Here is a 27,130-nt window from a genome sequence, read left to right on the forward strand (position 1 = left end):
CATTCAGTAAAATTTTCATGTATCTGCAGTTATTCGTTTTTGAATTACAACAAAATAAGGAAATCGCTACATGAGAAATCGAGTGAATATCCAATGTTGTAAAAATTTGAATTTCAAACGATCATAAAAATTTAATTTGACTTTCTTATAGATATTTTTTGTTTGATAAAGGTAGATAATCTTATAAGGAATCTTGTATTACATTTTCATATCTTAGATTTAAAAAGAAAAATTTTTATGAATTTCTAACTCGAAATAATTTGCAAATTTTCGTGATTTTTCCATATTTTGTCATTTTTTGAACTTTAAATGCTTATAAAAAAAAACTGTGACTAACGATTTTTAATATTTTTCATTTGCCTTTGAAACAATATTATACTAGGAGCCTTCTATTAAATGTTCAAGCTTTTTTATCCAACAAATAAAATTTTATTGATATTTTTAGAAAAAAAACTAAAAAAAAATGGAAAATGAAAATGTCCATAAAGAGCTCAAAATAAATCAAAATATTTTGAAAATGTTATGGTGTATAGAAAATGCTAAGATAAACATTCAGTCAAAATTTCATATATCTACGGTCATTTTTTTTAAAGTTACACCAAAAACCAAAATCGATTTTCTCGAAAACAGATTTTGCGTAAAAATTCCCGTTTTTCCTTAATTTTTCTTTTGTTTTTCACGGCGCTTTAATTTTACTTTTGACCCCCCAAAGTACCAACTAGATTCACTTTCCTATCAGAAAAGGTACTGTTGAAGAAAATCCAAGCACTTTTACTGTCCTAAAACGTGATGACAGACACAAAAATAAAAAAATAAATAAAAAATAAAAAAAAAAATTAAAAAACACACATCATTGTAAAATCAATACATTCATCGTTCCACTCAGAATCTAAAATGTCGATAATAGATTATTTAAAAAATAACAAATAATACATGATTTGTTATTAATCTTTTAAATTGTGTAATTGGCATTTGGCAATCATTAATGAAGGAAATATTTTGTTTTAATTGAGTTAACTAATTGTTTATATAATTATTAAAAATGTCTACGAATAATGTAAACTTTTCGATGTCTGCGGGCGTGTATACACGTCGTAACTTTTAATTAATCATATTCTATAATTAGATAACATTAAAAAAATACCATATATGATTTGTAAGGACTAGACAAATTCAAATGCGTTACAAAATTGAATTATCATTCTTAGATTATTTTTTTTTTTTTTACTCATAATGGATACTACTAAAAAACAAAATAATAAAATATTGAAATATTTGTAGTATAATATATACTACAGGTATAATACAGGTATTGCATACGTCACTTACTTTAGTTTGGTTAGTCACCGCTGCATACATCATACGTCGTATTAATGACTTAATATTCATGGAATTTTATCAACAGGCTTTTTTAATTTTTTAGTTAAGAAATAAATATTTAAAAAATAAAAAAATTTAAAAATGTCACACTTTACCGGCCATCCGGGATAAGTGCAAAATTCGTCTTTTGATAGTTAATACTGTGGTTCTATATTCTATGTTAATACATTTTTTTTTATTTAATCAACCGGCTTCGAATAGGACATAGGTACCTACACACCTAACGCACAGCTACTTGATGAGTAATGACGAACACCTATTATGTGACACATACAGTATCACTTATCACCTTTCTACTAATTACCTAGATGTCGATGTATTTAAGATCAATAAAAAAAAAACCAACATTATTTATTGTTAACGAAGCACATATCGCATTTCCCCCATTTATGCATGTCGTACTTTCCACGTACGTAATTTTGCACGAGGAAAGTGCCTAATCGGCCGATCCTCATTTACATCATACAATTAGCACAATTCATAAATTAAATAGTGAAATATGCATAAATTAATATTGAAATATCAAATTTGAAACGATTACGAAAGGATATGTGAAAACTACACCGCTAAAATAATATCGATTTCAAAAAATAAAATTTTAAAGCTCAGTACCTACTTACCTAGATTTTCAGATGTTAATAACTTCCGTTATCTTACAGTCTAATTTACATTATGCAACACTCGATTAGTGTGAAACTTCATAATTTTCATGAAATCAACTTTTAAATTGAAAATTGTATTTTTTATAACCCGAATAGACACTGGCCACGTTAGGCTCGTACCCGACCTGACCTTACTTAAATTGCGTGTGAATAGGTAATGGGTTGTAAGTAAACCATTTTACATCATTGTAAAATCTTTACATTCTTCGCTCCGTCATCGGTATCTATCTAATATATAAACCTCAGTGAATTCAAATTTGATAACTGTGACTACGAATATAATATTAGTTCATACATGGCCATTATATAGGTACCAAATATTGTGGTAGATGCCGCCCACCACACTGTATGGACACTGATAGTTAACCGACCTATTGGTAATTAATCTTCAAACATACACACATTTATTTTTACATACAAATTGATTGTAGTCAATTAGATATAAATTACGATTCACAGAGAAAGTACTCTGTCGATTTGACGTTTAATCGAAATTTCGGTGTAATGTAACTAATGTAAGTGTATATAAAACGTGGCTGAAATTGTCTATCATTGTCGGGATCAGTGTTTTTCCGTCGTAAAATATATTATATTATAATACCTTTCTATTTCATAATTCGTGTTAAAATTATATTATTATAATATCATGAAAGTATTGGGTAAATCACTACATGAGAAATCGAGTGAATATCCAATGTTGTAAAAATTTGAATTTAAAACGATCATAAAAATTTAATTTGACTTTCTTATAGATATTTTTTGTTTGATAAAGGTAGATAATCTTATAAGGAATCTTGTATTACATTTTCATATCTTAGATTTAAAAAGAAAAATTTTTATGAATTTCTAACTCGAAATAATTTGCAAATTTTCGTGATTTTTCCATATTTTGTCATTTTTTGAACTTTAAATGCTTATAAAAAAAAAACTGTGACTAACGATTTTTAATATTTTTCATCTGCCTTTGAAACAATATACTAGGAGCCTTCTATTAAATTTTCAAGCTTTTTTATTCAACAAATAAAATGTTATTGATATTTTTAGAAAAAAAACTAAAAAAAAATGGAAAATGAAAATGTCCGTAAAGAGCTCAAATTAAATCAAAATATTTTCAAAATTTTACCGTGTATAGAAAATGCAAATATAAACAACCTGTGAAAATTTCATATATCTACGGTCATTTGTTTTAGAGTTACACCTAAAACCAAAATCGATTTTGTTAAAAATCGATTTTGCGTAAAAATTCCCGTTTTTCCTTAATTTTTCTTTTGTTTTTCACGTCGCTTTTGAAAACTACTGTGAAATTTTTACTTTTGACCCCCCAAAGTACCAACTAGATTCACTTTCCAATCATAAAAGTTACTGTTGAAGAAAATCGAAGCAGTTTTACTGTCCTAAAAGGTGATGACAGACACAAAAATAAATAAAAAAAAAAATAAAAAAAAAACACACATCATTGTAAAATCAATACATTCATCGTTCCACTCAGAATCTAATACTGGATAACTTAGTTTTATCTGACTTAACTGTTTACAATAGTAAAAAAACGTATACCTATATAATACACGGTTAATTAAATTATTACATACTATTGTACTAATATACAGAACCTTACATATACAAGAAAAGTTCTGACTTCATGACATATATTTTTATTTTATTTTAATCTGATTAGCTAGGTTAGATACGAATTTATTTTTTTTATCTGAGCAGTGTTTTATATTGTTTTTAAACTGAACGTGTTTGTATTAAGTCATAATAACCAATACACTTTATCTAAACAAATTTATTAAATTTAAATTATAAAATAAACATCTTGTAATAAAATTTAATCTTCCGTTATAATGCAACAAAAGTCGTTGTAATTAAAACGAAAACAATATTAAAGTTATTCGATAATAGTTAAAAAACTAATAAAAATAAAAATAATAATTAATAAAATGTGGTGGCTATCGGATAACGATTATAAACAAAAATTAAACAAATTATTTTTCAGAATTTGGAATCATAAAAAACGGTTTGCTTTATATTAAACTTGATTTTAGTTATACGCCACGTTTATCGAAAATACTACTCACAGGTTCACAGAACATATTTAACAATATTAAAAAACCATATATTTGTGTAATATAAACCCTTATTTTAAAAAGGCATCCATCATATGGTATAAAGAAGCAAAACTTACGAATATAAATAACCTGCAACAGCTTGTATTGAAATGTCATATTAGCTCTAAAATGTATGCCTAGAATACCTAAGAATGTATATTTCTGTCAAAAATTCGTTGCCTGGGTTCCTGAAATACGATCGTTTATTTAAAAAAAAAAAACGTGAACAAGTAGATACTGCTCTGATGTACTGTGGGTCACCGTAATGGATGTGTTAAATTAGAATTCATTATTTTGACTACTTATCATGTATACATACACGAAAAAACACACGTCATTGTAAAATGTATACAATTGCTCCATTTAAGCCAATTAAGCGATAAAAGAATCTTTATATTTTCACACTTTAAAAATTAATTATGATCAGATATGTAGATCAATAATTTTTATCGTGTTTTATATGTATACCTATACGTTTAACGAACATGTTAAACATATTGTAATATGATTAGAATTAAACAATAAACTATTAAATAGATAATTAATAATAAATATTATTAAACTAACCATTAAAATGTTACAATACGTGTAAATAGCGACGAACATTTAATATTCAAATTAAAAACTTCTCGATGTGTAATCCAATATAAAACGACAAAGTACACACAACGTACGAGATTCAGGCCCTTCTTACACAAGTTTGATAATTCTGAATACGCGCTTTCTGCGTTTCACTGTTAACACAATTATGCGATTTACAACGTTGAACCAAAAGATATATACAACGACATAATAACTAACGAAGATAAATTCATAGAACCAATTTACTGTATTTACTTGAAATCAAGTCGAGTTGAAATCGGTCTCAGATTTATTAGTGTCAATTAATTAAGCAATTAATAATTCAAACGGGATACGAAGAGGAAGTCGTATACGATTTGTAAGACCCTTAAGAATCACACATTTATGTGGAACATAGATGACGATCGATTACTCGTGTCACATTAAATGCAGACAAAACAAAATTGATCCAGTTTGTTCACCTTCACTAACCCCGAACCCTGAGTAAATATTTATGAACAGCTCTACGATTTTAAGTTTCCATGTATTGAATTACATGTAAGAGCTAAACATTCAAAATGTTTAGGGTTCCTTATTTTTGATCCTTTTTTTCTTCATAAATATTAAAAGTTTTTGAAAAAACTGACGAAAAAGTATCACAATATTTAATAATAACATAATATTTTTTTAGGAAAAAAGAACCCTAAGCAACGTGGCCATGGGATATTTATATATACGTAATATTACCTATAGATTTACAATATTTTAACAATTTACATTTTTTTTTTTTTTAGAGAAACAGAAAGAGAGAGAGTAAATAACATAGGTAACATACATACCACGGTATAAGAGTTATTTTACTTAATAAAAATAATATTTTTTATAAAATGTACTAATGAATAAAATATCATATCGAACAAGAATTATAGCTGTTAGTTTATTACGGCAATTAAAATTAAAAAATAGTATTAATCAGTTTTACATGTATTTTAGGATAGTATTTTATTGTGTTAATTGATACGAAATACAGTTTTGAGTTTCGATAAGACTAACTAATTTATTTTGATCAAAAATTGTATTAATGATTTTCAGATTTATAATAACTAACATAAATTAATAATGTTTAGGTATTATTTAAATATAAACTACATACATTATACGGTTTTTAATTATATACATTTTTTTAGGAAATCAGTAAAAAATGTATTGACATATTATTATGATTTTCAATAATCAGAAACGTCGCATATACATCTTTAATCAAGTTACACAATCTACCTATAACATTATGACCAAAATATTGATAAGAAAAACTCTTAAAAATAAAATATGTTGTCAATACTATAAATAAATATGAATATAAGTATTACAAGTATAGATTGAAAGTCTTAAAATTACTTATAGTTTTACTGATCAAAACTGACTGGCGTACAATTAATTAATAAATTGTAATAAAATCATAATTATGGTTCTTTTAACTTTAAAGCATAATATGCAAAAGGTATATATGCTACTTTTAATAAAAAATAACGTATTAGTGTTACCGAAACTAAAATTGCTAAACTCTGCACAATATACTGCATAGCTAATAACCACATTTTCCATTACCCAAAAAATATTTAATTATCAAGAAACACAACACAGTTTAAAATTGAAATATATATTGCATAACAGCTAAACAAATTCTGGCAAAATTTAAATACTTTTTTTCATTACCTTTTTTTAAAAAAAACCAAATTAAATCCACGTAAAACGTTCTAATAAATAAATATAAATTATGGTTCTAATTACATTAATTAATCGATAAAGCATTAAATTACATTATATTCGTAACCCTATATACCACACTCTGGCATATTTGTAAATTAATTTGTCACATATTATGTTAAGTAACTTATGAGTAATTAAACTGGAACAACAAACATTTATGCAAACGAAAACAACAGAAAAATAAAAATTACTTAATTTTTTAAAATTGAAAACATAAACATGTTTTTCTGCCGAGCTTCAAAGGTACAATAAAAAGTGAAAAATTCTATTATTTTCGTGTGAAATTTGTATGTAACAAAAAGGAAAGCTATTTTAAATATTATTTTTATAAACGATCATATTAAATGGATATTAAGGATAGCCAAACGTACTTAGTCATATATACAAATAATATGTTATACAGATATAAAATTTTTAACTAAAGCTGAATTATAATATATACTTTAAGGTATACACTATGTAGTATCTATCAACATTAGGTATACACTAAGGTATAGCATAAGGTATACACTATCATCAATGATTTTAAAAGCATTTTTTCATGAAAACCTAATATAGACTTATAGTGATAGGTAAAATATTAAAAAATAATAGTAGGTACTTATAGGTATATGTAATTGTATGTAATTTATAAAATACAATAATTGGCTGCTCCTGTAAGTTTTGAGAATCCTAACCGATGATAAGTACTTACGAAGTTACGAATTTTATATATAAAGATCAAAATGATAAATTATTATCCATGGAAAAGTTGTGTTATTTTTGCATATTTCAAATAGCTATCCTTATCTTACTACCTTCATGAATTTTTACAAACAGTCACGTTAATAACGCAAAATTTAAATGTATAAGACAAAATGTGTCACTAATTAAGTTTAATGGAAAATATACTTTAAAAAACATTTATAATTTTATAATAAAAATACTTAAATAAAACGTTTAAAACTATATAATATTATGAATTTAATGCTTTTTAAAAATGTATTCATCTGGTTTATCCAATCCATTTTAATTAAAAACCTTAACTTTACAGACAAACTCAATTGAATGAATTTTTAAACGAGAAATATAGTCGTTATAAAAGCATCTGAATTTAATATGTTTTATTATTTTAGTCATGTTTTATTTTCAATTGTAAACAATATACACAGAGTGGGATCCGTGTTTATACCAGTTTTTCCATAGAGTTTGTATGAAAACGTGAAAATACGGGTCCCTTGCTCTATATAAAAAAAAAAACAATTATTATAATTTTCATCTATAAATAATAAATAAAAAAATGTAAATTACAGGTAGCCGCCTGAAAGTTGAAAATGGCAGGTATTTTAATAAGACGTAAATATCTCAATAATTAAAAAGTTGGAAATGGTAAAGAGGCTCCAACTCTTTTTGTCTGATCATCACGGCACAGAATAGTAGAATATATATATATTATATATATATATATTTTATATAAAAATAATTGCAACTGAAAAAAATGTGAATGGATCTCACTTTACTTAAACGTGTAAAGAACCGATATATTAAATTTATTAAAGTTCCGTGTTTTATAAATAGAAAATCCAAAATATAATATCATTCAAATACATCTGAAAAGTTTATCGCATAACATTAAGTTCAAATTGTATTATAATGAAACTATATATAACCCCCCTCCCCCCCACGACAAATATTAATAATTATGTACTAAACCTTCAAATGTTCAATTTTTATTGTAAATTATTTTCCATATCTTTAATATAATATACTTTAATGAAGAACTGATGAAACTTTAACGTACCAAGAACTATATATTATGTTTTTAATTTCAGCAAAACGTCATTGTAAAATCAATACATTCGTCCATTCATTTATCGAGTGAATAAATATCTGTATTTTAAATCATAATAACTTTAAAAATGTAACATAAACTAATATTTAATTTAATTATTCCCCGATTATTCCTTTATATTATAATAGATAATATGTGATTTTTTAATTATTTACAAATTGATATAACTAATTCTTTGATTTAGAGTTAATTTGCAATTCCTAACTTATCATACATAATTTGCAAATTATTTTATAGTTAGAAATTCATAAAAATTCTTGTTATATCAAAGATTAAAAAATTTAATACGAATACAATATTTACAATATTTTTCATGTTTTCCCGCCGAAAAAAACCAAAAGTAACCGGAAATCACTTTAATTTTTTATGAGCGTTTTAAATGCACATTTTTTCGACATTAAAAATTTCCTGTGAATTAACTATTTTCCTTAATTAATTTTTAATATATTATATTAATTCATGAACAAAAAACCGCAGGAACTTGAACTTTTCACCAAAAGTTTATTTTATAATTTTCAATTAACTGTACCTATACAATTTTCAAAATATTCTGATTTTTTTGAGATATTTGTAGACATTTTCAATTTTCAATTTGTATTAATTTTTATTTAAAGAATGCCGATAAAAATTACTTTACTCCTAAGCAGGTAGTTTATATTGGAACCAAAAGATCTAAAATAATAAATAAGCACATTTTTTTATATCTATACTTACTTCAAATTTAAACGAAATTAGATATTTGAACAAAGAATAATAGTTTTAGTTATTTTGAGGTAATTTAAAAATATTATTTGTTATTCTTAGGTACTTGAAACTTTTAAAGTATATTATTATATTAATTTATACACACAATAGCATTCTCAAGTGCTATGTTTTCGGCAAATATTAATTAATTCTACTTAATATTACTAATAGTAAAACAAATTACTTTAATAATAATATTATTATAAAACATGCTTAGTAATATTGGCTGACAGCCTGTCTTCGCTCAGAAACGTTAGAATGGTATAATATAATTTGATTCATATTTAACACATCAATTACAGTGACCCACAGGGCACTTAATGTGGATATACGGCAGAACAGTAAACACTTGACAACCTTTTTATATTTTTTACGTATTTAATATATATATATTCAATTTGTGTTAAGTAAACAAAATAAGAAATCACATTTACTCTGAAATTGAATCTCCAATTATATTTACGTCATATTTTGACATAATCTCTTTTATCACGTAATTAATAATTATAAACAATTTCATAAAAAATTATCAAAATGTTTTTGCAAAAAATGTAACGTTTGAAATTGAATTTTGTCTTTAATGTACTGCATGCAATGAATCCGGAACAGTAATTAACGAAGGGACGTTCTGATGGGATCACATAAAGTATATATAAATACCTAATAATAATAATTACCCTACGTAAATCTGTAGACAATATACATAAATAATTTAAAATTTGAGGAAATATGAATTTTATAATTATTAAAAAATGGTATAGGTAATAAAAATATATTAGGATCCGAAATGTAAATATACATAAGTAAAAAAAAAAAAGAAACTACATAATTACATTAACATAAATTAGTTATCCGATTAGAATTTAAAAATATTTCAGAACTTTTTAATTAATAAGAATAAAAGTTAATACATATATTTATAGAGCTTAATGAAAAAGCAGAAAATAAATACGCGACAGTGAAAATTATCTGGAGTTCTCCGTATGTAGGGAAAATTCTTCTCATCAGTATAAACCAAAATGGAAAGATAATAAACGCATGTGAGTCTATCCTGGATTATCAATAATGCTGGTTAATACATAAAGAATGAATAGGAGTAGAATGTAACACACAATGAAAATTACAATGTACGAACAAATGTAAAAGTTTAGAGAGAATGAAAAAGAGAACGAATAAAAGAAATACTTTTTACTTTGAAATGTAAAAAAATACCGGTTCAACAAAATGTAAATATGATTCAAAAGTTTTAAATCAAATTACTAGATTTTGTGTGTGTATACACGTTAAGCTTAAGGGTAATAAATAGCTTGAGATTTAATTACGTAAAAATTAATAACCAAGACGGATAAAAAATAAAATAAACAAAATCCAATAATTTATAATTATATTTGAAACAATGGTAGAATAATTTAAATTATAAAAACATTAGCATTAAAAACTTATCATTATAATACATTTATATTTTTTTGTAAAATATTAATTATTAAATTGTAATAATAAACCTCCTAATTTAAAAAAAAAAACTCAACTAATTTAAATTGAATCTAGAGCATAAAATTTAAATTTATTGAACAAATGATTGAAAAATGGTCAACCACGTATATAAATTACAGAATAAAACTTTACGAAAAAAAAAAGGCAGTTGCATATAAAATAATTATAGAATATAATATATCACGGACATTGTATAAAATATACCAAAAAAGTTAAAACTAGAATTTACAATGAGTGAAAAACAATAAGTTTTCGTACAAATAAAATAAGAAAACATTTTTCTAAGTCAATCCTAGATAGTACTAAAGCGTTTCGTTAAAATTCTTATCAATTAGATTTCATCTAACGAATTTCAGGTATTAATGATTGAAATTTGGATTAGAATGATTTTTACAATGCAATTAGTATCTAAAAATGTTTTTAGTGACTTTAAATGCTTATTATTAGTCTTACCGTATAAGCAATGAATTCGAGTAAATAACGCTGCAAGTATTATATTAAATTAATAAGAAAAAAACCAATAAACGAAGAGAAGAATCAAGAATGTTGGGACCTATAATATATTGTATACATTGCGATTAAGGTCACGGCGCGGCGACCGACGGATAAATTCCCCGAATATTATACCAACTAAGGGTCGCAGGTTGTGAAATGCGAAATAAAGTAGTTATAAGGATAATATTTTTTCAAGAAAAGAATAAAGAAAGAGGCGTTAAAAAATTGCACTGTAAAAATTATATTTATATTTAATATTTATAGTAAGTACAGTAGGTATAGTTATTGATGAGCCCAAATAATTATGATTTATGAAAATGTGTAATGTAAATAGGTACACAATATATACATTATAGTATTATACTACAAATCAACCTATAAATAGTGGAAATGCTAAATAAGCTAATACGTACAGCAAAGTTTCTTAGTTTAAAGTTATTAAACCTATGATCTACTGAAAAGTGTTCACTACCTATTGGAGGAAAAAAACTGCTTAAACAAATACAATACCTAACACTTTTTTATTTAAAAATTATCTATAGTTTTTACCCGTTTCCAAAATAAACAGTTAAATATACTAATAATTTATCAGTATAGTTGGTAGTATAATATTATCTTCTGTTATTAGCTAATTAAAATGTAATTTCTTATCTTATAAATGTAATAATTTTCGCTTGTTGTTGTTCATTAAAAATACCTACTAACACATTTATGTAATATATTATGTTCCTGTGTAATTCATATTAAAATGAATGTTTTCACAACGGTTATTGTTTATAGTATATATACTATGTCCATTGTCCAATAATACATTTACATTTTGTATTGATTTTGGTACACCTACAACAAGCATACCATAAAAAGTTTATAACTACCTACCTATAATTAATTTTCATATAAAATAACCTATTTCATGTGCATTTATTTCAGGTATAATATTTTGGGTTCTCTTTTTAGATAAGTTCATTGGGCATTAATAGATGTTTCACTATATTATTACTTATCACTAGAAACTGCGTTGTTTTTTTTTAAATTGGTTACGACAACGATTTAATAATAAGTTTCAATAAAAATTAATTGTGAACAAATTTTTTTTTTTTACTATAATATTTTATAAAATATAAGGAATTATATGCGCCTATACTATTTGGTTATTATGTATCGGCAATGCAAGAATTTGCAAATCTTCAACAACCTATAGCTACTGATCGATGATTGACATATTATAAAATAAAATAATTAAATAAGATGTTCATTCTATGCGTATAATGTACGCCGACAGCTAGTTTTAACTATTTTAATATTTTTAGAAAATTATAACAACACCATGGTGCACATTCATTAATCATTAGAAACTATAGCAGCGCTGAAACGAATTATGAGAGTAAAACGGTAATGTGTATAGGTACATAACTTTATGAACGGTAATTGCATTTACTCAGAGAAAATGTAATGTAGACGTTAGGTTTTTCAATTGCAAAGCCCCGAGGGTCAGCGAGTGAAATAAAAAACAACAAAAACACAAAGGTATTGTAAGCAAAAATTATACAGGTTAGGTTTTACATTTAGACCAGCAAAATTATACATGGTCAGAATGTTTTGCATTGTGAGTTTTTTTAAAACAATAAATTATGCAAACGCTTTTGTCGGTTCTGCTGAGGGAATGCCATTTGCCCAAAAAACATATGCACCCGCTCACTACATTCGACCATGCATGTACACCAAGGTACCATTATAGTATAATCTCAAACATGACCACTACGAGTATAAAGTACACAACATGTATTACGAAAAGTAAAATAATATATTTTTTAATACTATTATAAATATTCACCTATTTATAAAATAGTATATTATTAAGTCTACAATACACATTGTGATTTGTGAATGAATATTTTAAAAGTATATATAATATTAATTTTCAATTTCATATTGACAAATAATCATTGGACATTTTTAAAATCTATATACAGTAAAAATAAAACGGACATTTTTATATTCGAATTTCAACGAGTATTATAAAAGCATTAAGCGCGTAACTCTATTAAGTCCTAAATAATATACAAAGTAAATTCAATGAACATTGATAATTTGAAAGTACGTTGGTAGTTATTTATTTATCTATAATTCGTTTTTGTAGTAATAAAAAAAATGCTGATATAACATTTAGGTTATTATTTATTTAAAAATAAATTAGTTTAGAGAAATAAATAATTCATATTATTAAGTATTCTCATGAAGTAATATAAATGTGGTTAAAAATACTCATAAACAATAAATATATGGTATGATAGAAATTAGAAATTCTACATGGATATAATTAGCATTATGAGATTACACATAAGAAGAAAGTAATATAATACTAGTTTAAAAGAAAGAATAACCTATACAACAATTTGAATAAATAAAAAATAATAGAAATGTGTAAAGTATGAAATTCAGATTCAAGGGTGAAATAAAAAATTTAAAAAATAAAATTGTGAGGAGCTAAACGAGGAATGAATATTAAACATACTTCTATGTTCTAAGCACAGCTTCTCCATAAATTGTATTTTAAATGTTTAAATCATCATATATTGTAGGTTGTAGGTTGTTACATTTTTACACCTATATTTAAATACACACTATATAGAACTGGCCATCATAAAATATACACACTTAAAACTGTTTGGCTACATCCAAATATACATATTAAAATGATACACGGAAGTTAGTTCAACATTCGCCTTTAGCACGGTCAAACTCAAATTAGGTATAGGTACAGTTATTAATAGCCATATTCCGATACACAGTAAAGTAGAAACAAATTAACATAGGTATACAAATAATTTTAGAGTTTTAAATTAAATTTAAATTTGAGATTAATAGAGATTAAGACCCTGATTAATATTTAAATTGCTATTTCAATACGATTTTTTTCGAGATATCCAAAAACCGAATTAATCTATAAAAACAAATTCACTCTTTTCAAATTCTTACTTTCTTTATGACAGAAAAATAAACCTTTATTTTACCAAATTTTATATAATCTTATAATTTGTGCAATTGTGCCTACCTAATGTTAGACGAAGATAGTGTACAACATTTTAAAATCCACCAAAAAGTAGCCATAAATCGAATACAAATATAAACTCAGTTACTATTCTTCAAAAAAATCGTTTAACTTTATAAGCACAATACGTTTTCACTCACTAAACACAATAAGGATACACTATTCAAAATACAGATTGCAATTAACACATTTTTGAAATAGAAAGAAATATCTTAGTTTGAAATATAAATATAAACTTCGAGTATTCTACAAACAAACAATACAACACTTGGCACATTTATAGGTAGCACTGGCATAATACTCACCTTGACAAATTATCTACTCTACTCTAAAAACACTTAAAATAATTCTTAGCCAGTTTATTATTATGAAAATTAACGAAATTTATACTACCCATATATTAATATTTGCACTACATGTACGTGACTCCCTAACATTATATTAATACAGACGATAATAACTCAAGTATTACGTATCAGCGTTATCGTCATTATTCATTTAAATATTCAATTTCATCAAAATTTGAAGTAAAACGCTTATAAACGAACATTGTGATATTATGTAATTTCAATATTTTTAAATTGCTGTAATAAAACATATTATAGGGAACCACATTATATTAAATTATTCAAGATTTTACAGATAAACAACAATAATAAAAGTTAAAAATTTCAAATGTCTATAAATAGATCGAAAAAATTATGCTTAAATATTCCCATTATAACGCTGTATTTTGTTAGTTTTTCTTAGGAAGAGTACTGAGTATATATTACTTTTACACCCTCCCCCTAATCTTAAGTAGGTACCGTCTAGATCATATTTTCAACCAAACACCTTCCCTTAAGGCAGTGGCTCCCAACCTTTTTACCACCACGGACCACCTCGACAATATTTTTTAGGTCACGGACCACATCAATTTTACAAAAACTAGGAAGACCTTTTTTTTTTATTATTATTATTATGTAATATAAATTTATAAATAAACGCCGTCGGAATCGCCAATGAGTTACTACCTTCTTCGTTGGAAGTCGAGAAAAAACAGTTACAAATTTTGCATCACGCCCAAAGGAAAAATGAAATATTTTTAAATTTTGTAGGTAGGGACCACCTCACGATGTCTCGCGGACCACCGGTGGTCCACGGACCATAGGTTGGGAACTAGTGCCTTAAGGTAAGGTTGAAGCAAATTTTCTGGGTCTAAATAGACAAATGCTACAAACTTATATTGAATTTGGGTTGGAGTAAATTTACCAGATGTACTTATCATTCCTACATATTTAAAATCACGTCATGTAAATAAACAAACACTAAGGTAACAAACTCACTTATTTACATTTAGATATATGAGTTGTAAACAAATACTAATAAAAAATAACATCTTTATTAATTGTGTAACGACACGAAGCAATATTATTATCAGCATTCACACTTGACTAAATATATAATCGTTTATTACTATTTAAATAATCATTATGGTACCTATCTAAAATTATTTGAATTCTCTAGTTCGTCAATAAATTAAAAATATATCTCAAAAGCTTTTTTCTCCCAACTGCAGGGTATCAAATTAATTTTACTCAAAAAACGAAATGAATTTATTCTAAGAACGCATAATTATACGTACAATTTACTATAAAACTTCAAAACGTTTCCACATTTACATTATTTTTTAATCAGAAAGATGTCAAACAAAAACAATAGTCAACAAATGTATACCTAAACTTAAACCTCTTACTTTTTCACACCAAAATCAAAGTCAAACAACCAACTAAAAAAACAAGTCCCGTGTAGTCAACTAGCGAGCTTACTGTCATACTAAAACATTTTCACCCAGGCCCTGTGATGCATGAAATAATATATCCCAACTCGGAGTATAGTATCAAGAGTTTTTTTGTTCATCTTTCTATAACGGCAATACAAAACCCTTAACTACCTACCACATTATAAAACGTATTATTTACCTTAACTAGCCCAACCACTAATTCAATTTTAAATGTTCTGTTGATAAAAAAACACTCAATCTTTCCCTAAAAAACGAAACCAAATAAATATATTTCCAACTTATATTAAAATTTTAAGATAATATTCTACCAATTCAGTAAAATTTCTTTTTTTGAATCATATAATATATTAACCGATTTCTTGGAATTCAAACATACCTCATCGTGAGATATAAATCAATAAAACCTATTACAGTATATCTCTCGCTTTTGTTTTTTATTCATTTAGATTTTAGATCTATGTAAATATTTTATGGTTTACTGAATATTGTAGTGTGTCGTAAGCTATTTTATATCAAATAGGTAAAATGTCGATTACCTATTCAAAAAAGTAAAAAAATAAATATTGTATTATCTCAAAAGGTGACCAAGAATCTAAGAGAGCTTGAGATAATAAATGTTGTATTGCTTTCATTTATATGACTATTTATAAATTTACAAATCATGAAAAATCTAAATAAACAATTTACTATAACATTAAATATGGAAATCAAACGTTAACATAAATATTAAAGTTTAAATAAACATTATGTTCAGCAAAAATGAATTAACAAAACAGAATAATTTGTAACCTAAAATAAATTTATTTTATTTTATAAAATAATTCAATAAACAATAAATAAATTGTTTAAAAAAAGTCAATGTGGAAACATTTAGTGATTAGTATAGTAATAAAAATTAATCTAACTTTGATGTATTCTTGTTTACAAAAGAATAAATGTGGAACATTTGTTACATTCTATATATATAATATATTATACACTAAACACACTTTAAAGGATTGACTAATACAAAATATACATACTCAACACTTTTCGACCCATCCAAATTATTAATTATTATTAAAATGACACACGGCAAGCAGTAACCATCAAAACGAGCGAACTCACATACACACTTATTAACAGTCATCTTCCTAGGCAGAATAGTACTATTTTAAATATAATAATTACTATGGATTTATAAACTAAACTTGTCTTATTATTGATAAAAACCTCATACACAGTGCTCTAACCCCACGCTACAAAAAACTTATCCATAAGGAATAGAAAACTTTCTTTAGATAACTAATATCGTAACAAGGTTCCCCCAACTACGTTGCAAATGTATCAAAATCAAAATGTTTGAATGTATAATGTTTATTAAAATGACCATAGAAAAATATTATATTGATAAAATGAAAATGAATTATAAGAGTTATAAATAACTAACTAGATTTATACAATCTATAGTATCCAATAATTAATAGCGAACATTTTATTTTTTCCAAACTAAACAAATAGAATTTCATTCATATTAGTCTTCTGAGACTGAATGTCATATGAGTTAGGCTAAATTTCTACCCAGTACCTACACATATTTTCTCTTTCGTTCCCACGAGACCCAGAGAAAATTTGAGCTAAAATATTTTCATCTGTCCCTTCCAAACTTTACTAGAAATAAACAATTTTCGTGTTATGAATTTAAAAGCACGTTGACCCAAAGGGTATCATTACAAAATTACGGTATGGAAATTAAAATATTTTTTTCCAGCAATGTAGGTACAATATATTTAATAAATAAAATGCCTCCGATTATCAACTGGATAACAAAGCCATTTTTCACTGGTTTGAACGGCGACAGTTTTTAATCAATTTTGGATAGGTTGACAGGTATAAAAAAGAAGAATAAAAAGAATAAAAGATATAATATCGACATTTTTCGTGTCAATAATTTATGAAAATTATTATTATTTATTTGAACAAGTATCAATTTGCACGTTAGACATACTCATATAATAATATTACCGCATTATCCCAGACAGCATTTTGTAACAATAATATTATAATAGTGTTATAATAACGTTATACTAATATTATTCGTGATTATAATGTTATAATAATATTATTAAGCAAAAAATTGCTGTCTGGGATATGTGACATTTTTAGATGTTACAATTCAAATTATAACATTTTCCATTTTTTAATTAATGCTTCAACAACTTAACGTAAAACGTCCATTAAAATTCATTTAATGGATCTTTTTATTTATAAATTAGTAATAGATATAAAATGAATAATGTAATTTAATTTTAGTTTTGTGAAATAAAGTAAACATTTTATTTTAATACTGTTTTCCACAAAAATACACATCATTTTTATTATTTCTGAATATTATCCTACAAGCTGTTTTTGATAAACATTTTATTTTATTGATAATAAAATTTTAAAAATAATTTGAAGAAAATAAACTTGAATATTGCATATTTAGCATATTAGCTATATGCTAATTTGTCGCGTGTTAGTAAAGCACAATTATTAAAATTAAATTAATTTTGTTTTTGTAAAATTATATTATGAATTTAAACATATAGGTACAAGAATATAGTAGTTTAGATCAGTACTCCGCGTAAACTACAACACATTAAAAGCAGGTTATAGGTATAGATACCTCGGGTGTATTTCATATGATAATAAAACAATTTTACAAGTTACCTATTTATATTACTAAATATATATATAACATAAATCTACTAATAATTATAATCCACCAGCAATTAACTATAAATGTACAAAGCAATTTTAAGATCGGCTGCAGCATGGACCTATAGGTACTCCTATAGTGTTCAGATATGGGGGGCTCTGCCAAACCCTCCTAAGCAAAATATTTAATCAAATCGTTTATGCTCCTTGGTTCATCAATAATAATAATTTCGACAATTACCTAAAAATACATTAACACATCAACCGAATTCTGCCACCTTTCATATTATTCAAAGTTCATAATCAAAACCCGCTAATCAATCGAATTTTCTTCCTCACAATTACTGATAACTCTCAATGCCATCTAAAACGGACCTAGCTTAGAGACTAAATTAAGCTGTCAGATAGCACTGCTGAGTGCTTTCCCTATTCTGTAATTCCAGTCATTATAATTACCATTTAATATCGCAATACCATATTTTGAAAAAAATTATTTGTTTTTGTTGTATTTCGTTGTTGTTAGTATAAAATAGTTCAACCTACTCTATACAAAAATGAATTTATAATAGCAATATAAATATATAATAAGTATATTAGGAATACACGCTGACAGAACGTCTCCACTCAAAATCGTTCTTCATAAACAATATCATTAAATTTAAATTTAACACATCTATTGCAGTAACCTACTCTTTGACAAGTACACTGGACCCCAACTATCAGATCGACTTCCCCGGATGTTTTATGTGTATAGATTGTAATTATTCATTTTTAAATATAAAAAGAATCTACTATTCTGATTAATACAATATTTAAATGTAGTACATAATTTCAGAAAGTTGAATATTATTCAAATATACCAACAACTATAAAAATATATACGTTTCAAACATTTAAATGTTTAAACACACCGTGTATATCAATTAAAAGTATTCTATGATTCATATCAGTATAAAATACAAAAAAAATATACATTCATAAATATATTTTATCGGATAGAATGAGTTTTATACGCATTTGGTATTGCCTATATTATTTTACCATAAATATATTTCTAAAAGTGTCATATTTATTAGATTACGGATTAAATTTACAAACATCAGTACACCACCCGCAGATATTTTCATGTCAAATGAAAAATCACCTGAAAGGTACGTGATTCAAATGCATTGGAACCAGAATAATCAAATTTCGATACCAAATATATACATGGATATTAAACCAATAATATATTTAATTCACCGAGGAAATAAAAAAAATACCTATTCAAACTTTATACTCAAAGTTTACATATGGGAGATCATAATTCATGTTTAATAAATTAGTAAAATAATTATTATATAATCAAATAAATTAGGTAACAATATAAATCGAATTAGCTAATAAATAAAATATAATTTGCATCCACACAAATTATATAAACTAAAACTTTGTATGTATTATTAATCAACGTGTTTTTTTTTGTTAATAATAAAATATAATATGACCTAGGCGGTCACAATAAAATGTTAAAATCAATATCATCAAATTATTTTGTGGTCTCAAAAAAAGGTTGATACATGTTGACCTTGCATATTGTTTATTAAGAATTTATATTTGCACACACAATTTCAGTACTTATTGCGCCATAATTACAATACAGCTTCTAACTAATATACATCATTTTCATGCATATTTATTTTCTTATAAAATTCAAATAATTCTTAAGGTGATAAAAACTAAATTTAAATTAAACTAAAATATTACTTACTTTCTATGATAAGTTTTGTTCCGTGGCACGTGACTTTCACTTCTATTCGTCCACGTCGTTCAGTATGATCGCAACCGCATAAGTTCGGAACACTCTCCTGGCACCGCTTATGTACATTCATATCACATGCTAATTTGTTTAAGTACAATATAAAATTTTAATTAAAATTAAATATTTATAATTATATTTATATTTTTACTTTGAACAAATCGTGTTAAAATACAGAAAAAGCTCAAAAAAATAGTAAATAGAATATAATGAAAACGTCATGCATAAAATGTTAAAAAACTGCCATGCGAAGTGTGAATTAATACTAAGTTATAAAAAACAAAATTTTAAAGGTTGTTAATGAAACTAACATTATAGGTACCTAAATCTAAACATCAGCATTGATAAATTGAAGAGCCTTATCAATATGGCTAGGTAATAATATTTTCATGAAATACATATCTAATATAAACAAATAATTATAGATTTGAATACATGTAGAAAATTTAAAATTATTTAAGTACAAAAGTTAATAGTTTCTATTCGTGTTGATAAATACTAAATTATTGTGTGGCATTTTTCGTTTAAACACTAAAATAAAGCAAAACAAAAATGAAAACAAAAACAAATTATAACTATACCTTTTGAACAAAAATTAAACTTATTAGATAAATCTAATTTTGTTTAAAGTTGATTATAAAGTATGTGTTTTATTGGTTTAGATTTTCTAACCTGTACACTTGAGACCCTGATGGGTAATGCCGTGCAACATAGATCCACAATGGTCGCAAAAAGAAGGTGTGATATACGTATGAAGATCCCATTGATGTTTCGCCGTTTCGGCCTAGATATATCCGTTCATCAGGATAACATAATTGGATAGTTTAAGGACGTATTGTGTTTAGTCAATTATTATTTTCGTTTATTTATTTTGTTTTTTCTTTATAATAAAGTTATGTTTGGAAATTAATTATCAACCAAATGGTTCATACAAATAATAGCAAAAAACAGAATATCGTGCCATACGTCAGGATGACCACATACAAAAATAAAACTAGAATAGAATAATAATAATCATAAAACAATTATAAATCAAACAAAAGATAAAAACCAAATAAACTAGTTAAACTACTATTAATAATCTACAAAAATAATTTAAATCTGCCAAGAGGAAGTGTACTAAGATGTTTTCAGTAGGCAATAAAGATATTAAACTTTAAAATATTAATGTTACTATAAGACAAAAGTGATTTATCCTTAGAGAGGAACAAAAATTAAAGGCAGGTTAGAAATGTAAAATTTCTCTAAGATTTGTACATTTTTAGTACAATTAATACCTACAGGTAAATAATCAATCATAATTTTTTACATTAAAATTGTATAATATACATTAATATAATAACAATAAAAACAGAAAATACCCGTTTAGTTTCAAATAAATACATTATTGATAAATATTAAATACAAGGAAATAAAGTTTTGAACGAAAAATTGAAGTGTTATTATGACTACATAATATAGTCTGTTTAATAAGTGTTTAATTTATAAATTAAAAAAGTTCCTCCAGATATCTGCTAAATATATAAATGGGGGATGGAGCAGCTGAATGGTGGAGCTAAGAGTTACTAAGAGGTGACTTACCTATTGATTAAAGAGTAAGATATCGCCATTCCCCTCAATGGTAGAAACCTAAACTATAATTTTACCTAACATTTTAGGTGACCGTCCTAAACTATAATAGATATAAAACTATAAAAAGAACTTATGACGAAATATTTATTGGTGTAGGTATCTCAATGTCCTAAACAATATAGAATAAAACCATATAAACAATCTAACAAGTGTGCATATTTAAATAATTTTTTAATAACAATAAAGTTATATGTTTTCATTTCAACAATAATTGATTCAAGTATTAGATTAAAAATAAAGTACACTTCCTCTAAAAAAAAAAATAATGAAAAACCGTAAAAATATATTTTTAAAGGAAAATGTTTAAATGAGGTCATAGACTATAATAATAAGCTAATGTTATACATTGTTTAAGTCTAAATTTTCTAAACATTGAATGGTTTTAATCATGTATCGAGTGTGGGTGTATAGCCCACGCATGATACGTGTTTATTAAACTATATTTTTCAAAAATCAAAAACATGTCTGTTACAATATATCGATAAATCCAATGCGATTACCTATTAAAATCGTATTTAATATAGTTAATTTACAACATTCGTCGTCAGATATCTTGGCACCGACCATGCGAGGTTTCAGTATATTATGTTTTCAAAATGGTATTATCCCCGTACTAACACCGCGTGACCTACCAACGCCGTACTGTCACAACATGCCTCCAAATCATACGTTGCGTACAGCCACGTGGTATTAATAACTATAACTCAATGATAAATCCAAAAATGTACCAGATAATAACTGTAACAATATTATTTAATGCTATATTGACCATAGTAAATTACGTACATAATGTTGAGAACCATTGTTTTGACGCTATTGCGCCGACCAGACGGTGTCGAGATATCTGATGACAACTGTACCTAAATGCAATAACTTGACAAACAAAATTTATTTTTATTTATGTATAAGCTGTGTCAAAGTTTCAAACAATTGATAAAAATTAGTGAGTAATAAATTATGCGATTTAGGTAATATCAAACATGAGAATGAGCAACATTCATAATAAATATAGATTGCATAGCTATATCATAATATGCAATGCAAAACCTCCCATTGTATTAATTAACGTAATAATTAAAGTTCAATTCCCCGCTATATTTCAATTCAATATGACATCAGAACAATTCATGTTTGGCAAATTTTAAACGTTAAGAAATTAAATTAACTTGTACCTACTGAAGCTAGACACTTTAATTCAAAATATAAAATACAGTAGTCTCATACTATCATAATTTAAAAAAAAAAAACAAACGAGAGGGCATCATTAATTAGATACAATTTATAACATAATTAGTAAATATATTACACACATTTCTTGAATATATTGGTACTTATCATATTATCACGAAAAAATAAACAAATTAAATTAAAACGTTTAAAATACCTATACCTTATTCAAACCCTTTTTATTTTTTGTCTTGTTTAAAACCTCAAAATACCTACCTACGCGATTTCAGGATAGTATTTCATTTTTTATTCCGCCGCCGTGTTCTATAGTTAACAGTAATTTTGTGCAACTACCATAAGTTATACAGTACATAATATATATTATACTTCGAAACTTAAGTCCCCGCGGCTAACCATCGTGGCAATGTTATATCCTCAAAGATGATTCAAACCGGGCAAAGTGAACATCTCCCAAAACTATATTGTATAATATATATATATAAAGTGTACACGCAAAGCGTATACAAAATGTATTAGTAGTTAATTAGGGCTGTTGGTTCCGCAAGAATAGTGGTTACTGATCTCTCTCCATACACCTCACCACCGTTTTTGTTAATGCGTCGCGATTATTATTTTTGAAAACTCTCGTGCAAGCTTTAAGAAGAGTACGTATAGTGGTTTTAAATAGCAAGTCTATGCTTAAATGCTCGTTGTAATTAAAAATTAAAATTAAAATAATGTTATAAAAAGTAATATAGAGAACACAGGCAGGCATTCAGGTAGAATTCAGAACAAACAAAATAATAAGAATACAAACACATGAGTATTGTTTTCAAAAAACGAAGAAATTAAAAATAATATAAATATATATTAATATAGGTAAATGATAAAAAAAATGTATGTTTCGGATTTGCTGACCTTCACATTTCATTCCCTGATGTAGGATACCGTACAATAATGAGCCACAATGGTCGCAAAATGCCGGACTAGCGTAGGTATGCACTTTGAACCTGTGTTTGGTCCTGGAAGACTAGCCAGAGAAAATATTGTGTTACAAAATAAGAACAAATAAATCGAAGAAGAAAATAAAATACACCAAAACGATTTAAAAACTTCAAACCCTGCTGAACTAACCAATATATAACCATATTAACAGAAAATAAATATTTTTTACCATACCTTTTAATATATATATATTTAATATCATCGATCTTTTATTTATTCTATAAGTGTCTTTGATACGGCTAATTAAAACAATTGTAAAAATATTACTTGTTAAACGTATATATTTTTAATATAACCATAATATACAAAATAAAACAAACATATACGAGTAATGTGAATATATAATATATATATTAACACTAATATAGCTCGTTTTTAAATATTATGATTTTTACTTGAAATAAATTTATTTTATACGATATTTAAGAATAATATGAAAATATTTAACAACAAACAATGAATCGTGTAAATATTAATTATACATATTAATACAATTAAAAATTATAATAAATAGCATGATTTTGATTTTACGTTAAAAATTAATTTAGATGTATATAGGTATACATATATCTAAATTCAAATTCAAACGACAAATTTTAAAATAATACATTTAGTGAATCAATTGTTTCATAATAAAATACGTCACGATCCATATTATGTAAAATTGAATCAAATATTTTATAAAGATAAGGATAATAATTTATTAGAACTATTATATATGTACCTACATAAAAAACACATGTATACATTGGGATATTATTACTAAAAATGTAATGTATTACCAAAATATGTTTATTTTGAAGAATTATTCACACAATCTGCGTTCGAGATCTTTTAATCAACCGTTCTATGAATAATAACTAGTTAAATATTGTATACAAAACTATATAATACTGTATACATTTTACTTGAAAAAACATCAATTAATACAATAAGTCTATGTTCTCATTTAAAAAAAATATATATTTATGGTCCAGAGTATTTTACACGTTAAATGATTTTCCAACAAAACGTATTTATTTACAAATATAATACTATTTTATTGAAACAATTTCCCCTGTATTAAAAAATGTAAATGAATATCTCCTTTATCTATTTAATTGTATATTAACTACGTACGAATTATTAAAATATTATACTAAAAAACTAAAAATTGGTTAATAAGTTCTACTTATATTTTAGATAAGTATAGTAATAACCTACTCATTAGTTACCTAGTTTAAACTTCAATTTTTTATTTTTTAAATTTGTTCAGTTTACTTAACACGACATAATAATCAAGTTAAATACATTTAAAACTTAAAAGTATGTAATTATAATAAATCAATAATAAAAATAATATTACTAAATAAAATCTATTACTTATATACTGTAAAACGTAAGTACTATCATAATCGCAATTTTTGTAATATATCATTGAGATGACATCTGTTGTCTCCGTCTTACAAGTGCGTAACATGGTAAATTGTACGCCCAGCAGATCACGTTTAGCTCCGTTAGTTTAAAAATAAGAGTGAATTGAACAAACAATTTACAATTTTAAAACGCTTATAGCTTGATTTGAAATTAAAATATAATGAAAAACCTGTACGATACCCTAGACAATTATCTTAACTTTAAATGTTATAAGAGGTCAATCTACTCTAATTTTTGAACCAACGGAGCTAAAAGACATCTGCTGAGCGCAAAATTTGTTATGTCACGCACTTGTAAGACGGAGATGACAAATGTCTGTGTAGCGTTCTCATAAAAACTATTAACTAATTATTATATGAACAAGTTAATACAATTTAGTAAGCTTCAAAATTTCACTTTTACTTTAACTTTAATTTATAAAAATATTTTAACCAGTCACTTTCAAATTATTTATTAACATTTTATTAAATATTACTATAAAAATTAACATAAATTCAAAGAATAAATTGTCTATTAATAGCTGAAAAAGAGCTAGATATTTTTAAAATTATACAATTTCTAGGAAATGCTAATATAAATTATTTGGTGCAAATTTAATATCTATAACCCATAACAAATTACAGAACGAATAACTTTTTTTAATGAAATTTAATCAAAAAAACATTAGGGTTGAATTTTCAGTCAGTATTCTGAATTAATAATATCGTTATAAAATTATAATATCAAAGAATTAAGACTTATGAAGCTAAAGATAAAAGTAATTTTAATTTTAGATTCTGAGTGGAACGATGAATGTATTGATTTTACAATGATGTGTGTTTTTTTTTTTTATTTTTTTTTTTTGTGTCTGTCATCACCTTTTAGGACAGTAAAAGTGCTTGGATTTTCTTCAACAGTACCTTTTCTGATAGGAAAGTGAATCTAGTTGGTACTTTGGGGGGTCAAAAGTAAAAATTTACCAATAGTTTTCAAATGCGCCGTGAAAAACAAAAGAAAAATTAAAGAAAACGGGAATTTTTACGCAAAATCTGTTTTTGGGAAAATTGGTTTTGGTTTTTGGTGTAACTTAAAACGAATGACTGTAGATACATGAAATGTTCACTGGTTGTTTATATTTCCATTTTCTATACATGATAAATTTTTCAAAATATTTTGATTTGTTTTGAGCTGTTTACGGACAATTCCAGTTTCCAATTTAATTAGTTTTTTTTTCTATGAATGTCAATAAAACTTTATTTGTTGAGTAAAAATACTTGAAATTTAATACAAGGCTTCTACTATATTGTTACAATGACATTTGAAAAATATTAAAAATCCTTAGTCACAGTTTTTTTTATTGGCATTTAAAGTTCAAAAATTGACAAAATATGGAAAAATCACAAAAATTACCTGATTATGTTAAGTTTATAATTCGTAAACATTTTTCTTTTTAGAACTAAGATTTTAAAATGTGATACAAGATTCCTTATAGGATAATCTACCTTTATCAAAAAAAAAATGTCTATAAGAAAGTCGAAATTTAATTTTTATGAGCGTTTGAAATTCATATTTTT

At 25.3% G+C, this 27,130-nt stretch overlaps 1 protein-coding gene across 4 annotated transcripts in view; it reads right to left on the bottom strand.

Moving 5' to 3' along the window:
- Positions 1-27,130, bottom strand: part of LOC100161464 (protein kinase C, brain isozyme) — a 90,708-nt gene that overhangs the window by 22,624 nt on the left and 40,954 nt on the right. For 2 of the 4 annotated variants that reach the window (XM_008183972.3, XM_008183973.3), the window contains exons 4-5: positions 24,075-24,186; positions 20,310-20,438 (exon numbers count right to left, since the gene is read on the bottom strand). In XM_008183972.3, the coding sequence (XP_008182194.1) occupies positions 20,310-20,438; positions 24,075-24,186 (241 nt within the window). Of the gene's footprint in view, positions 1-20,309; positions 20,439-21,029; positions 21,142-24,074; positions 24,187-27,130 lie in introns of all 4 variants that reach the window. The other 2 variants (XM_001945362.5, XM_008183971.3) reach the window with 1 other exon arrangement.

Source organism: Acyrthosiphon pisum, chromosome A2 (genome assembly GCF_005508785.2).
Source record: "Acyrthosiphon pisum isolate AL4f chromosome A2, pea_aphid_22Mar2018_4r6ur, whole genome shotgun sequence".
Lineage (NCBI taxonomy): Eukaryota > Metazoa > Arthropoda > Insecta > Hemiptera > Aphididae > Acyrthosiphon > Acyrthosiphon pisum.